The sequence below is a fragment of the Mustelus asterias genome, chromosome 3 (genome assembly GCF_964213995.1).
Source record: "Mustelus asterias chromosome 3, sMusAst1.hap1.1, whole genome shotgun sequence".
In the NCBI taxonomy this organism is placed as follows: domain Eukaryota; kingdom Metazoa; phylum Chordata; class Chondrichthyes; order Carcharhiniformes; family Triakidae; genus Mustelus; species Mustelus asterias.
Window position 1 is genome coordinate 127,458,539 of NC_135803.1, and position 17,079 is coordinate 127,475,617.

The 17,079-nt window shown below is 42.7% G+C and overlaps 1 protein-coding gene across 16 annotated transcripts in view; it reads right to left on the bottom strand.

Annotated features, from left to right (window-relative positions):
* slmapa (sarcolemma associated protein a) overlaps positions 1-17,079 on the bottom strand; it is a 192,019-nt gene that overhangs the window by 126,337 nt on the left and 48,603 nt on the right. For 11 of the 16 annotated variants that reach the window (XM_078209580.1, XM_078209579.1, XM_078209585.1 and 8 more), the window contains exon 2: positions 14,314-14,467. In XM_078209580.1, coding sequence (XP_078065706.1) covers positions 14,314-14,467 — 154 coding nt within the window. The remainder of the gene's footprint in view (positions 1-14,313; positions 14,468-17,079) is intronic. The other 5 variants (XM_078209584.1, XM_078209581.1, XM_078209574.1 and 2 more) reach the window with 1 other exon arrangement.

Genomic DNA, 17,079 nt, shown 5'->3' on the forward strand with positions numbered 1-17,079 from the left:
GCAGAGGACGCTGAAAGTCTGCAAAGGGATATAGCTAATCTAAGTGAGTGGCAAGGGTCTGGCAGATGGGAGTACAATGTTGGTAAATGCGAGGTCATCCATTTTGATAGGAATAACAGCAAAATGGATTATTTAAATGGTAAAAAATTGCAGCATGCTGCTGTGCAGAGGGACCTGGGTGTCCTTGTGCAGGAATCTCAAGGAGTTGGCTTACAGGTGCAGCAGGTAATTAAGAAGGCAAATAGAATTTTGTCCTTCATTGCTAGAGGGATGGAGTTTAAAAACAGAGAGATTATGTTGCAGCTGTATAAGGTGCTGGTGAGGCCACATCTGGAGTACTGTGTACAGTTTTGGTCTCCTTACTTGAGAAAGGATATACTGGCACTGGAGGGGGTGCAGAGGAGATTCACTAGGTTGATTCCGGAGTTGAGAGGATTGGTTTATGAGGAGAGACTGAGGCTATACTCATTGGAATTCAGAAGAATGAGGGGAGATCTTATAGAAACATATAAAATTATGAAGGGAATAGATAAGATAGAAGCAGGGAAGTTGTTTCCGCTGGCGGGTGAAACTAGAAACTAGAACAAAATAAGGGGAAGCAGATTTACGACTGAGTTGAGGAGGAACTTCTTCACACAAAGGGTTGTGAATCTGTGGAATTCCCTGCCCAGTGAAGCAGTTGAGGCTACCTCATTGAATGTTTTTAAGACAAGGATAGATAAATTTTTGAACAGTAAAGGAATTAAGGGTTATGGTGAGTGGGCGGGTAAGTGGAGCTGAGTCCACAAAAAGATCAGCCATGATCTTATTGAATGGCGGAGCAGGCTCGAGGGGCCAGATGGCCTACTCCTGCTCCTAATTCTTATGTTCTTATGCTTCTGATTAATTTTCCTTTGAGCAAATGGCTGATGGGTTGGAGCAAACATTGTGCTCATTTGTTAACCAATGTAAATTTAGGACTAAATAAATTCCCCTTAATGCAAGGTGTTATTTCAGTTGGAACAAGAAAAACTATGAGGAACTTATTAAATTGTTGCAAAAACACATAATTAACACCAGAAATGGGTTAATTTTTAATGGCAACTATCTGCTTCAAAACAACAAAATCCACAGAACGATGATATAGGACTCTTATCATTAAGTTCAACACTTGATGCCACAAACCTCTTCGGTCGGGAAGGTCCGAGTAAAAGCCATGTGGCCACAAGAAGCCCTTCAAAACTAAGGAAAATTGAGGATGCTACTTAAATTTCAGTTATATTTATATTGGAAGTGAAGGTATAGGAACATATGAAATAGGAACAAAAGTGAGCCATCCAACCCTCTGGACTGCTCCACCATTCAATAAGATCTTGGCATATCTGCTCATGCTTAGATTTCCATGTTCCCATCCATCCCTAATAAACTTTGATTCCCTTGCCTTAACAAGAATCTATCTACCTCAAAAATATTCAATGACCCAGTCTCCACCACCTTCTGGATAGTGGGGAGCCTATGGACATGGTATATCTAGACTTCCAGAAAGCGCTTGACAAGGTGCCGCATAAAAGACTGATCCAGAAGGTGAGATTGCAGGGGATTGGGGGTAGAGTGCTAGATTGGATTGAGGATTGGAAAACTATCAGAAAGCACAGTGTACAGTTTTGGTCACCTAGTTACAGGAAGGATGTAAATAAGGTTGAAAAAGTGCAGAAAAGGTTCACAAGGATGTTGCCGGGACTTGAGAAGCTGAGTTACAGAGAGAGATTGAATAGGTTGGGACTTTATTCCCTGGAGCGTAGAAGAATGAGGGGAGATTTGATAGAGGTGTATAAGATTTTGATGGGTATAGATAGAATGAATGCAAGCAGGCTTTTTCCGCTGAGGCTAGGGGAGAAAAAAACCAGAGGGCATGGGTTAAGGGTAAAAGGAGAAAAGTTTCAAGGGAATATTAGGGGGGCTTCTTCACGCAGAGAGTGGTGGGAGTGTGGAATGAGCTGCCGGATAAAGTGGTAAATGCTTTTAGCATTTAAGAAAAACTTGGACAGGTTCATGGATGAGAGGGGTGTGGAGGGATATGGTCCAAGTGCAGGTCAGTGGGACTAGGCAAAAAATGGTTCAGCACAGACAAGAAGGGCCAAAAGGCCTGTTTCTGAGCTGTAATTTTCTATGGTTCTATGGTTCATAGGGTTCGGATAAATGGGTCCTTCTCTGGTTGGTGAACTGTAATTTGGGGGTGCTGTAGGGGTCAATCCTCAGACCTCAACTGTTTACAACCTATATAAATGATCTACAAGCAGGGGCAGAGTGTAACATAGCAACATTTGCAGATGATACTAAAATAGGTGGGAAAGCAGGCAGTGAAGAGGATATAAAGATTATACAAACCGATATAGGTAGGCTAGAAAAATGGGCCAAAATTTGGCAGATGGAATTTAATGTGGATAGGTTTGAGGTGATCCATTTTGGCAGAAAACATAGAAAAGCAAATTATTGCCTAAATGGAAAGCAGATTCAAAATGCATCCGGGCAGAGGGATCTGGGTGTCTATGTTCATGAATCGCAGAAAGTCAGTATGCAGGTGCAGCGCATAATAAAAAGACAAATGGGATGTTGACATTTATTGCAAGAATTGGAGTATAAAAGTAGAGAAGTGTTGTTGCAATTGTATAGGGTGTTGGGGAGATCACATCTGGAGTATTGTGTCCAGTTTTGGTCTCCTTATTTGAGGAAGGATGCGGTGACATTGGAGGCAGTTCAGAGGAGGTTCACCAGATTGATTCCGGTGATGAAGGGGTTGATGTATGAGGAGAGATTAAACAATTTGAGATTGGACTCACTGGAGTTTAGAAGGATGACAGGATCTGATCAAGGTGTTAAAAATTTTAAAAGGGATTGATAAAATAAATGTAGACCAAATGTTTCCTCTTATGGGGCAATCTAGAACAAGAGGTCACAGGTATAAGTTGCAAGGCGGTAAATTTAAATCTGAGATGAGGAGGAACTACTTCTCTCAGAGGGTGGTGAAATTGTGGAACTTGCTGCCCCATAGCACGCTGGAGCTGAATCACAGAATGTTTTCAAGAGGGAGATGGACATATTTCTAAAAAAAAGGAAAAGAGGGATGTGGGGAACAGTGGGGAGATGGATTTGAGACCAGGGAGAGATCAACCGTGATCTAATTGAATGGTGGAGCAGACTTGAAGGGCTGAATTTGTTTACTTGTGCTCCTAATTCCTATGTTCCCATGTTGAGAATTTGATAATATCCACCATTAAAATAATGAGGGAAATGTTTGAAAAGTAGAAATTCAAGTAACTGGGAAGGAAAAATAATGTCAAATGACACTGTCAATTGCCAGACTGATTTGATGTCAGAAGACAGTTTTGCAGTGCATGGTCACATGCCAGTGTGCCAGTGTCTTGGCTATGCAACTTGACGAATCCACAAACATTTCTAAAATATGTTTGTTCACCTGTGTGGAATAAGGAAATAAAACATGATTTTTTTGTTTTGCAAAGAGCTCAAGACAGTAACAAAGTCCAGTGTTGAATGATTTCATGACTTCAGCAGAAATCAGCCAGACAAACTGCATTTGGATCTGCACTGATGAGCTTGCAGCAGTGACTGGAATGCATTATGGTGTTATGCAAAATATTAAAAACACTGCACCTTCACAATTTGAACACTGCTTTTGAATCAAGAGGCACTTGCTGTGAATTTTTTTTAGCTAAGAAATTGAGCCAGGTCTTTGCAGTGCTCTCAATGCTGCTACAATTAATTTTACTAAATTCACAACAATGAATACCAGCTATTTGGCTGCACTTTGTAAGGAAGCGGGTGCAGAGCACAATTCCATGCTCATGCAAACAAGAGGTAAGATGGCTATCTAGAGGCAGGATGCTAGTCATATATTTTATCTCGGGCAAGAGGTACTTCCTTAGCTGATACTTCCTTAATTTGCCATGGTGAAGAATGATGATGTGGGGCTGACTAAACTGGGATTTTAAACAAATAAACCAAATAAAATTATGCAAGGTGGGAGAGCTTTTATTTGTCCAGTGTGAAAGAGTTGCACATTCAAAACTAAACTGCAAATAGTTGCTTGGTAGTACAAAACTTGAGTACTGCTGAACAAAACAGAAGTCGTCAAAATTTTTAGTCTTGCACTCATCAGAGTAGATGCAGGAATACTAAATTTCAAAGGGAAGAACAATTTATACTGCATGAGGCAAGGGGTGCTGATTGGTTGGCAAGTTTTGAGATGGCGAATGCATCAGGAAGCTATTGTCCTTGCTCGTTTATTCAAAAGAAAGTTAGAAGTCTCACAACACCAGGTCCAACAGGTATATTTGGTAGCAAAAGCCACTAGCTTTTGGAGTGCTGCTCCTTCGTCAGGTAAGTGGCAGTTCTGTTCACAAACAGGGCATATAAAGACACAATCTCAATTTACAAAATAATGGTTGGAATGCGAGTCTTTACAGGTAATCAAGTCTTAAAGGTACAGACAATATGAGTGGAGAGAGGCTTAAGCATAGGTTAAAGAGATGTGTATTGTCTCCAGCCAGGACAGTTAGTGAGATTTTGCAGATCGTGTGACATGAACCCAAGATCCCGGTTGAGGCTGTCCTCACGTGTGCGGAACTTGACCATCAGTCTCTGCTCAGCGACTCTGCGTTGTCGTGTGTCGTGAAGGCCGCCTTGGAGAACGCTTACCCGAAGATCAGAGGCCGAATGCCCATAACCGCTGAAGTGTTCCCTAACAGGAAGAGAACATTTTTGCCTGACGATTGTCGAGTGGTGTTCATTCATCTGTTGTCGTAGCGTCTGCATGATCTCCCCAATGTAGCATGCCTTGGGACATCCTTTCTTGCAGCGTATCAGGTCGACAACGTTCGCCGAGTTGCAAGAGAATGTACTATGTACCTGGTGGATGGTGTTCTCACGTGAGATGATGGCATCCATGTTGATGATCCAGCATGTCTTGCAGAGGTTGCTGTGGCACGGTTGTGAGGTGTCGCGGTCACTGTTCTCCTGAAGACTGGGTAGTTTGCTGCGGACAATGCTCTGTTTGAGGTTGTGCGGTTGTTTGAAGGCAAGAAGTGGGGGTGTGGGGATGGCCTTGGCGAGACAGGACCTCTTCCTGTTCGGAACACTTCAGCAGTCACGGGCATTCGGCCTCTGATCTTCGGGTAAGCGTTCTCCAAGGCGGCCTTCACGACACACGACAAAAAGAGTAGCTGAGCAGAGACTGATAGCCAAGTTCTGCACACATGAGGACGGCCTCAACCGGGATCTTGGGTTCATGTCACACTATCAGTAACCCCCATGACTTGCCCGGGCTTGCAAAATCTCACTAACTATCCTGGCTGGAGACAATACACATCTCTTTAACCTGTGCTTAACGCTCTCTCCACTCACATTGTCTGTACCTTTAAGACTTGATTATCTATAAAGACTCGCATTCCAACCATTATTTTGTAAATTGAGTTTGTGTCTTTATATGCCTCGTTTGTGAACAGAACTCCCACTTACCTGACGAAGGAGCAGCAAGCGCTCCGAAAGCTAGTGGCTTTTGCTACCAAATAAACCTGTTGGACTTTAACCTGGTGTTGTGAGATTTCTTACTGCGTTTACCCCAGTCCAACGCCAGCATCTCCACATCATGATATTCAATAAAATACAGGGGGTGATTTTCCCCCAAAAATTCAATGTGTCCAACGGGCAGGAAAACGGAAGACTTCCTGCCTATTTTTTGGCAAGACAAGCCACGGTAATTTGCGGCATTCTGTCCCAATGGGTGGGGGGGGCTAAACCTGCCAGAGAGCCCCCCCCATTCCCAATCACCAAGCTTGACCCACCTCCCCCACATCTATCGCTAGCCATAGATAAATATTAGTAGGGCAGTGATACAATTTCAGACAACATTCTAAATACTCCATTCAACTTTCCCTTAAACCATTAGTACATAACTTTGGTAATTTAAGATGTCATTTATGGAATATTCTTCTGAGTAATTTGTTTGTTCTAAATCTGCACAAGTGACTCGGAGAGATGAGCAGGAGAGCACAGAAAAACTACAGATATCAAAGTGGCTCCAAGGTAAAATGTCTGATGCGAGAAGCTCAGAACAAAGTTAATCTATGACAGACACAAAAACAGAAAATGCTGGAAAATCCCAGCAGGTCTGACAGCATCTGTGGAGAGAGAAGAGACTTAATGTTTCGAGTCTGGATGACCGTTTGGAGGATTTTCCACCATTTTCTGTTTTTGTTTCAGATCCCAGCATCTGCAGTAATTTGTTTTAATATATGACAGACTCTGTAACTTATTCTACATCAGGCAGATCTGGAATATATCAAGTCTTAATTGATCAATCAATTCTGCCACAAACAGAGCTGAAGAAGTTGCTTTGTTGCTGGTTTTAGCAATTCTTCTCACAAGACTCCAGATAACACCATGAGCCAATGCCTTAACAGTAAGCAGCAGGAAGCTTGACAATTACCTAGCAAAACAAAAAAACAAACTCTTATCTATACACACTTCTCACAACCTCAGGATGTCCCAGAGATTGCTGCTACAACTGCAGCCTGTACAAAAAGGTGGTTATGTGCTGTGCAAACCCAGCTGCTTTAAACACTCCACCTCTTGCCAACCAACTCAGCAACTGTCCAACAGCCAATGAAATAGTTTTAAAATGTAGTCACCGGTGTGATGCAGAAAATGTGGCAGCCAATTTGCACACAGCAAGGTTCACAATTAACAGTATGGTATTGGCCTGATTATCAGTTTCTGTGACAATGGTTGAGGAATAAACATTGGCCCAAGACACCTGGATGAATTCTTCTACTCTCCTCTTAATCATTGCCATGGGAATTTTTTTTACCTGAGAGGGCAGAGCCCTTGATTTGATGTCTTATCCATAGCATTTTTGTGCAGATTTGGTCCTGAAGATATTGTTTGCTTATTTATACATTGTTCTTTTTTCATAAATTCAAGTGTGACATATCTCTACGGGGAGATCATATTTAATTGGGCACAGAAATTCTGTTTAGATTTCTCAGGTACTTGATTCATGTTGATTTTTAACATAGTTTTAGCTTTCCATATCATACACCTAGCTGAGCAGACAAAAAAAGTACATCTATACCTACCGTGATTATGTAACTACATTTTCCAGAGACATCATGAGTCTCTTCCAGTTTGAAATAAGTGTTAACAAGTTACATTATTTATCTTTGATGCAGCCTTTCACAAAATCTGTGTACACATAATTCTACAAGTATAAAAAGATAGGCTGTCTTATCAATGAGAAAAAAAAACATGGACAAGAGTTCTTCAAAAGATTTGGGCTCTACAGAAGAGCTGCACAAATATAATAAAGTTAAAGGCTGGTGGTTTCCTCTTGTCCATCGCGAGTCTGTCTTTTCCTTTGCATTCATTCATCACCAGTGACCGAATTTGTTGTAACCCAACACCTTTGCTTTCCAAATTATAATCTTGTGTTTAAATCTCCTCATGGCCTCATCCCCCCCTATCTGTAATCTCCGCCAGCTATACAGCTGGGTGCTTTTCTGGTTGGCGGATGGTAACTAGTGGCGTGCCGCAGGGATCGGTACTGGGGCTTCAACTATTTACCATTTATATAGATGATCTGGAGGAGGGGACTGAGTGTAGGGTAACAAAGTTTGCAGACGACACAAAGATAAGTGGAAAAGTGAATCATGTGGAGGGCGTAGAAGGTCTGCAGAGAGATTTAGACAGGCTGAGTGAGTGGGCGAGGGTCTGGCAGTTGGAGTATAACGTTGTCAAATGCGAGGTTATTCACTTTGGAGGAAATAATAGCAAATTGGATTATTATCTAAATGGAAAGAAATTACAACATGCTACTGTGCAAAGGGACCTGGGGGTCCTTGTGCATGAGACGCAAAAACCCAGTCTGCAGGTGCATCAGGTGATCAAGAAGGCAAATGGGATGTTGGCCCATATCGCAAGGGGGATAGAATATAAACGCAGAGATGTCTTGTTGCATCTGTACAGGGCATTGGTGAGGCCACAGCTGGAATACTGTGTGCAGTATTGGTCCCCTTATTTGCGGAAGGATATATTGGCCTTGGAGGGAGTGCAGAGAAGGTTCACCAGGTTGATACCAGAGATGAGGGGTGTTGATTATGAGGAGAGACTGAGCAGATTGGGTTTGTGCTCACTGGAATTTAGAAGGCTGAGGGGGGATCTTATAGGGACCTATAAGATAATGAATGGGCTGGATAGGGTAGAGGTGGAGAGATTCTTTCCACTTAGAAAGGAAGCTAGAACTAGAGGGCACAGCCTCAAAATAAAGGGGGGTCAGTTTAGGACAGAGTTGAGGAGGAACTTCTTCTCTCAGAGGGTGGTGAATCTCTGGAATTCTCTGCCCACTGAAGTGGTGGAGGCTACCTCGTTGAATATGTTTAAATCACGGATAGATGGATTCCTGATCGGTAAGGGAATTAGGGGTTATAGGGATCAGGTGGGTAAGTGGAACTGATCCACTTCAGATCAGGCATGATCTTATTGAATGGCGGGGCAGGCTCGAGGGGCTAGATGGCCTACTCCTGCTCCCATTTCTTATGTTCTTACAGCAACCCCCGAAAAGCTTAACATTCCTCTGATTGGTCTTTTATATATCCTTCTTTCCTTTGCCACCCCACCACCAACACCCGCATCACTTTCCATGCTGGAAGCCGAGTTCTGCTGCCAAAAACCAAACTCCAGAACAGGGGTTCCCAAACTGTGGGTTGTGACCACCAATGGGGTCACAATGAGGTTTGGAGGCCATGAGCTTCAAGGCAGTAATTGTGGCTATGGAGCTTGGACTGAGTTTTGACAGCTGCAAGGTCCCTTTAAATGTCTGTTCCTTTTCTGTGGGTGTGGCTTAATTGTTCGTTCTCTGAGGCCCGATTGCTGCTACAACCACAGCCTGTAAAAAAAGTGGGTGTGCGCTTTTTTTTAAAAAGGGCAAACACAGCTTTAAACACACCCCCTCCCCCAGCCACCACCACCAAACAGCTCAGCAACTATCAACCCCTTCCCTGCAACCTCAATTTTTACTCTGTGGTCACACGAAGTCTGAAGCATTAAAATGTGGTCACATTGGGAAGAGGTTTGGGAAGCACTTCTCTCTCTGTTCCTGAAACCGCAACTATTATAATGCCTCCATTCTTTACTCACTACCCATTTTTGTCTGATTAGATAATCAGTTTATTGAAAAATCAGCATGGTGGCTGGTGCCGAGTTGTGATGACAATGCAAATAACATAAGTAACCATAATTCATAACAGTTATAATCAATAATCATGAAAATAAAAAGTATAAAATAATAAATATTCATAATTGTGCAATCATCTTAAGTATAGGGGGAGGATGCAGGGGTAAGGGGAATTACAAAATTAATGGTAGAGGAGAGGGTGCAAGTGAATGAAGGCGGTAATTTAGATAAGGGAGTAGAGGGAGAGGGTGTTCGCGACTCATCAAAGCGGGTCCAGATAAAAGCTGGAATAAGGACACTTTGCCTGAATGCACGAAGCATTCGGAACAAGGTAAATGAGTTGATGGTGCAAATCAGCACAAGTGGGTACGATCTAGTGGCCATTACAGAAACGTGGCTGAAAGGTGACCAGGACTGGGAGATGAATATCCAGGGGTATCAGGCGTTTAGGAAGAATAGACAGGAAGGAAAAGGTGGTGGGGTTGCGCTATTAATAAGAGATAATATGAGGGATGACATAGGCTCTGAGGAACAAAACGTGGAATCATTATGGGTAGAGATGAGGAATAGTAGAGGGAGAAAGACACTAGTAGGTGTGGTATATAGGCCCCCAAATAATAATGTTGAGGTAGGGAGGGCTATAAACAAGCAGATAAGGGATGCGTGTAAAAACGGAACGGCAATAATCATGGGGGACTTCAACATGCACATTGACTGGCAGACTCAAGTCGGTAAGGGTGGAATGGAGGAAGAGTTCTTAGAATGCTGTCGGGATAGTTTCCTTGAACAGCATGTTACGGAACCGACGAGGGAACGAGCTATTTTGGATCTGGTATTGTGTAACGAGGTAGGTAGAATTAAGGATCTTATTGTGAAGGACCCTCTTGGGTCTAGTGACCACAATATGGTCGAATTCCTGATTCAGATGGAAGAGGAGAAAGTTTGGTCCCAAACCAGTGTCCTCTGTTTGAACAGAGGGAAATATGATAGGATGAGGGATGAATTGGCTAAGGTAGACTGGGAGAGCAGGCTGGCAGGTAGGATAGCTGAGGAACAGTGGAGGATTTTTAAGGAGATCCTTTTCAGTTCTCAGCAAAAATATATTCCAGCAAAAAACAAGGATTGTAAGAAAAGGGAGAACCAGCCCGTGGATAACGAAGGAAATAAAGGAGAGTATTAAAATAAAAACAGCTGCGTACAGAGTGGCCAAAAATAGTGGAGAAACAAGTGATTGGGAAAAATTTAAGAAACAACAAAGAGAGACTAAGAAAGCGATAAAGAAAGGAAGGATAGACTATGAAGCTAGGCTAGCAATTAATATAAAAAATGATAGTAAAAGTTTTTATAAATATATAAAAAGGAATAGAGTGGCTAGAGTGAATGTTGGACCCTTGGAGGACAAGAGGGGGGAGTTAATAGTGGGAAATGAGGATATGGCTGAGTCTTTAAATAAGTTTTTTGTGTCGGTCTTCACGGTGGAGGACACAAATAGTTTGCCAAATATTAACGATAGAGGGTTGGCAGCAGGAGAAATACTTAATACAATTAATGTTACCAGAGAGGCAGTGCTGGGTAGACTAATGGGACTGAAGGTGGATAAGTCCCCGGGTCCGGATGGAATGCATCCCAGGGTATTGAAAGAAATGTCAGAGGTAATAGTGGATGCGTTAGTGATTATTTATCAAAACTCGTTGCATTCTGGGGTAGTGCCGGTTGATTGGAAAACGGCTAATGTTACGCCGCTGTTTAAAAAAGGAAGGAGACAAAAGGCGGGTAACTATAGGCCGGTCAGCTTAACGTCTGTAGTAGGGAAAATGCTGGAATCCATTATTAAAGAGGAGATAGCAGGGCATCTGGATAGAAATGGTTCGATCAATCAGACGCAGCATGGATTCATGAAGGGAAAGTCGTGCTTGACGAACATGTTGGATTTTTATGAAGATGTGACTAGGGCGGTTGATGGAGGAGAACCAGTGGATGCGGTGTTTTTGGATTTCCAAAAGGCGTTTGATAAGGTGCCCCATAAAAGGCTGCTGAAGAAGATTAGGGCACACGGAGTTGGGGGTAGTGTGTTAAAGTGGATTGGGGACTGGCTATCCGACAGGAAGCAAAGAGTCGGAATAAATGGGTGTTTTTCCGGTTGGAGGAAGGTAACTAGTGGCGTGCCGCAGGGATCGGTACTCGGGCCGCAACTGTTTACCATTTACATGGATGATCTGGAGGAGGGGACGGAGTGTAGGGTAACGAAGTTTGCAGACGACACAAAGATAAGTGGAAAAGTGAATCGTGTGGAGGACGGAGAAGATCTGCAGAGAGATTTGGACAGGCTGAGTGAGTGGGCGAGGATATGGCAAATGGAGTATAACGTTGAGAAATGCGAGGTTATACACTTTGGAGGAAATAATAACAAATGGGATTATTATCTCAATGGAAACAAATTAAAACATGCTACCGTGCAAAGGGACCTGGGGGTCCTTGTGCATGAGACGCAAAAGCCCAGTCTGCAGGTACAACAGGTGATCAAGAAGGCAAATGGGATGTTGGCCTATATTGCGAAGGGGATAGAATATAAAAGCAGGGATTTCTTGATGCACCTGTACAGGGCATTGGTGAGGCCGCAGCTGGAATACTGTGTGCAGTATTGGTCCCCTTATATGAGGAAGGATATATTGGCATTGGAGGGAGTGCAGAGAAGGTTCACCAGGTTGATACCGGAGATGAGGGGTTTGGATTATGAGGAGAGGCTGAGGAGATTGGGTTTGTACTCGTTGGAGTTTAGAAGGATGAGGGGGGATCTTATGGAGACTTATAAGATAATGCGGGGGCTGGATAGGGTGGAGGCGGAGAGATTCTTTCCACTTAGTAAGGAAGATAAAGCTAGAGGACACAGCCTCAAAATAAAGGGGGGTCGGTTTAAGACAGAGTTGAGGAGGAACTTCTTCTCCCAGAGGGTGGTGAATCTCTGGAATTCTCTGCCCACTGAGGTGGTGGAGGCTACCTCGCTGAATATGTTTAAAGCGCGGATGGATGGATTCCTGATCGGTAAGGGAATTAAGGGTTATGGGGATCAGGCGGGTAAGTGGTACTGATCCACGTCAGATCAGCCATGATCTTATTGAATGGCGGGGCAGGCTCGAGGGGCTAGATGGCCTACTCCTGCTCCTATTTCTTATGTTCTTATGTTCTTATACAAATAACTACAATACGCTGCAAAATGTGGGTCTCCTTAACTTACAGAATAAAAATGAAAGGTTCTCTGAACTCTGCATTTTGTATTAAAGTTCTCAATCATATGTTGTCAGATTATGTTCATTAAATTCTCAATCATTTACATATGATTAGTTTTACAAATGAGGGGATTGAACTGTCGCGTAGTCTATTTGGTTGAGATCTTATTTGCGAAATAGGTATCTTTTGTCCTGAGTTCCACCACACATTTACTTTGGGTTGGTTATGGCAAGAGATAATGGCAATAGGAGATTCTTAGTCAAGTGCAGTCAGAGTTTATTCCACCTTTCAGCAAAGGAACACATATTCAGTTGTTTGATTGCATCAGGGTAGCTTTGGTAAGTGTTACCTAGGATCAGTTTCAACACTAGTTTCTGAATGCTTTCGAGCTTGTTTGCATACTCTTCGGTAAGTCCAGCATTCCAAACTGTAATTGTGTATTCAATTAAACCTCAGTGGAAAGCCTCAGTACGTTAAAGGCACTATCCAAGTATAAGCAGCTGCTAATTTGACTAGATACTTTTATCAAGATTCCTTGATCAGATTTCCACTCAGCTGTGGTTTTATTCAAATTTTTAATCCTCACCGTCTCTGTAGTCTCAAAAGATATACCAAATTCGGAAGAAATGTCAAAAAAACATCAAAACCTCAAGGATCGCCAGCAATGCAGTCTGACAACTGCTTACAGTCAATTAATTATCAACAAGTTGGAACCTATTTGGTGCTAAATCTTAACTTGGCGCTACAGTTGACATGACTAAAACAGTCAACAAATGATAGTATTTTGAGGAGAAAGGGCAAGGAAAGAGAAATTCTTCCAAATTACAAATGTCAATCAAGGCTTGACTTTAATCCTAGGTCTCCTAAGATTTAGAAATTTGCTAATAGGTTATATAGCAATGCTGCTTTGTTGCATCAGATTTTAAGGGTTTTTATTTTCCTCTATAAGTTACCCTTCAAATAGGTTAAATATGATAACAATACTATACTGTATGAATCACATGGTTAGGGTTGAGGAAACTGACAGCATTCCAAGCATTTGTGAAACAGGAGATGTATTGGCATATGTATTCAAAAAAGCCCAAGGAGAGTCATAGAATTCCTACGGTGCAGAAGAGGCCATTCGGCCCGTTGGGTCTGCACTGACTCTCTGAAAGAGCATCTGACCCAGGCTCTCTCCCTCATCCTAACCTTGTAACGCCACACATTTCCCATGGCTAATCCATCTAACCTACACATCTTGGGACACTAAGGGACAATTTAACATGGCCAGTCCGCCTCACCTGCACATCTTTGGACTGTGACAAGTGACTTGACAAGTCAAGTGATAAGATTGCAATGCCTCCATTTTTAAAACATTCCTGAGCAGGAGAAGTATATATTCTTAAAAACATGTCATTGGGTGTGTGATCTGTATCTCAAAGCAGATTTGCATCTGCATAATTGAGCTCAAATCCAGAGATTTGTTATTTAAACATGATCATCCTCAATGAAGAAAGTTTCCTCAGTTATCAGATTGACCACTTAACAGAACACTTGTTAGTAGCACCTCAGTTTTTTTTAGTCAAGTCTATTAGAACAAAAAGGGATACAGATTGCACTGGATACAAGCTACAGCATGCACAGTGATCCACAAACAATAAATCAGGAATAACATTACATTTTCTAAGAATAAAAGCAAACACAGAACTTATGTAAAGAATGGTGGGAGGGGGAGGTGGAAACACTAGTCACAAAACCACACCAACTTACAAACTCTATAAAGTCAACAGACATCAGAGCAGTACTATAAATGTCACAGAGGATACCTACAACTAATCTTTTTGGGTGAGGGAAAAGTTAAAAAAATGAATTCGTACCCTTACCTTTCCTGGTATTCTCAGTCACATCCACACCAAACTGAATGATATCACCTGACAGGAGCTCACATGGTGGACTTTCCTCTGATCCTCGACTTAAACGCTGACTGTTAATAAACGTACCATTACTACTTTTAGTGTCCTGTAGATAGAACTGAAACAAAAGAGAAAAATAAATATAAATTTACCTGTGAATGTAGCATGCTGCAAAATACTAATCAAAAAATGTTATCAGTCATCATGTGAAGTTGTACGAACTAAGGAATAGCATGATGGAAAAATTGGTCAGCTATTTAGTACAATATAAACAAGACTGAGTCCGCATAACTTAAGGCTGTATGAGTAAATAAGGCAAGATAAGGTCAGGGATGACGGAGTCACCGACCTTCTTCTGTTACATCAAAGGACAAGATAAGAGTATGAATGTTGAGACAAAGAGTTCTAGGAGGTCAGCAAGTTATGACATGATTAATGACATTGCTTATGATTCTATTACTAATCGAATTCCTGAATATGCTCTGGTCACGCAAACTGATAATGATTATGTATAAATACTGAACTGTTTCTTTGTGTAATTGCGGACTTGGGGAGGAATTAGCAAGTTGTAATAACTGCTCTCTGAACCCCAAGTTTCAGCCAAAACTGCATGCAGTCTTTCGTAAATAAATGCTTGTTACTTTGTCGGAACAAACTTTGTTGAGTCTATCTATCACAGTCAGGAAGCAGGAAAGTTTCCACTTCAACATTTGGCGCTGCGAAGCAGAAGCCAACACCCCGAGTGAATTCCGTGGGGGACTGAAGAAGTGATCGAGCCACCACCCGGAGGGAAGAGACGGACGCCGGCACAAGGTAAGATTCACCTTGGTCTCTCTCGCATCGGTGCTACCACTCCTCGTCCCTGACGGAGGACACTAACAGGTGACAGTATTCGAATCTAAATTGGACTGCGAGTAGAGTATTTAGGGTCAGGGACCCAATTGTGGCTAGCCTAAGGTTAGGGACCCCTTGATCTCGTTTTACATCCGGATCAGGGTTACACAGGCTTAGTTTGGGTCAGGGACCCTGTGTTTGATTGGTTCGGGTCAGGGACCCTGTGATTTGACTTTGGTACCAGGAATTCTTTTTATTAACGTTTTTGCCAGGGGCACAGTATACTGACGTTATGGGACAGAGTTTAGACAAAACAGGGGGAAATTCTCCTTTGCTTTTTATGTGTTCCAAGTCCCCCTCTCAGGAACGTAATTTACGTCGATCAAGTGCCGCATTAAACAGTAAATTGGGTAACGATATTTGGCCACTAGGCGGCACATGGAACTTGGATAATTGCACTGCAGCAGAAAAAGCTATTTGGAAAAAGAAATGCAAGTTCCAAGTGGAAAACTTTGATTTCAAAATGGAAAAAAAGAGTCCACTAGACGCCACGAATAGTTGCTATTAATGAGTTGGAGGGCTAATGCCCGCAGAAAAGGGATTGATGAACGTGTGGATGGGAAATCAAAGGATTGGGAAACTTTAAAATTGGAATGTGAACTTTGGGATAGGAAGCATCAGGCTGGGCTAGCCCATCAGATTAAACAGGGGGATCCTCCCAGTTGCTCTGGCATGCCACTGTTTCCCTATTCAAGCGATACGGAGGAAGAGAAGGAGTTCTCCTCGATGCTGTTCAACTTCTTCGTCAATTGGTTATTATTAAATGTGCTGCACACACGAAGGGGGACACTCCTGTGCAATTAGGGAATGCCCGTGCTGATTCAGCTGCTAAGGTGGCAGCTGTATCGGCCTCTGTGATTGTTCCCACTGGGGGTAATCAGGCTCTAAATCGGGTACCTGTATTAGGGACGAAGGGAATGCCAGAGATAACTGGGGTTCAACAATTACAGAGGGACGCTTCTGATTCTGAGCGCACACTATGGAAGTCAATGGGGTGTTCGCACTCCTTGGCACGGGACCTCTGGCTTACTCCAGTTGGTCAAGTTTGTATCCTGGATTCTTTATTGCCGGTACTTATTGATTATTTGCATTCTTGTACCCATCTCGGCAAGGAGGGAATGGTACAGCTACTTCTAAAGACTTGGTGGCACCCAGATTTGAATACAGCAGCGCAAATGCGGCTGGATCATTGCCTCATTTGCATGAGGAATAATAAGGGTAAAGGCATTAAATGCCCTCCCGGAACCACTCCCTTGCCAGATGGTCCTTTTGCCTGAAGACAGCTTGATTTTATTGAATTACCAAAAGTAAATTGCTATAAATATTGTTTAGTAATAATCGATGTGTTTAGTAAATGGATTGAAGCCTTCCCCACCACGAATTGTACTGCACATACGGTGGTGAAGTTATTATTGACAGAAGTTATTCCCCGTTTTGGGGTACCCAAAATGGTGAGCTCAGATAATGGACCACATTTTGTGGCTCGGATCAATACTGAATTGTGCAAAGCACTAGTAATTAAACAACAACTGCACTGCACGTATCATCCGCAGGCTGCAGGAATTGTGGAAAGAGCCAACGGGACTTTAAAAGAAAAATTAAGTTGACTGAAGAAACTGGGTTAAATTGGCTGAAGGTATTGCCCTTGGCACTGTTTCACACGCGGGTGACTCCACATTCGCGGACCGGACTGTCAGCTGCAGAGATAGTCTCCGGTCGGCCAATGAGGACTCCCTGGGATGCCCATGAAAAACCCCTGGAGGGAGTAGACCTCCATGTGATGGGGGAACAGGTGCAGAATTATTTGAAGCAATTAACACTTTCTCTGAAGTTTCT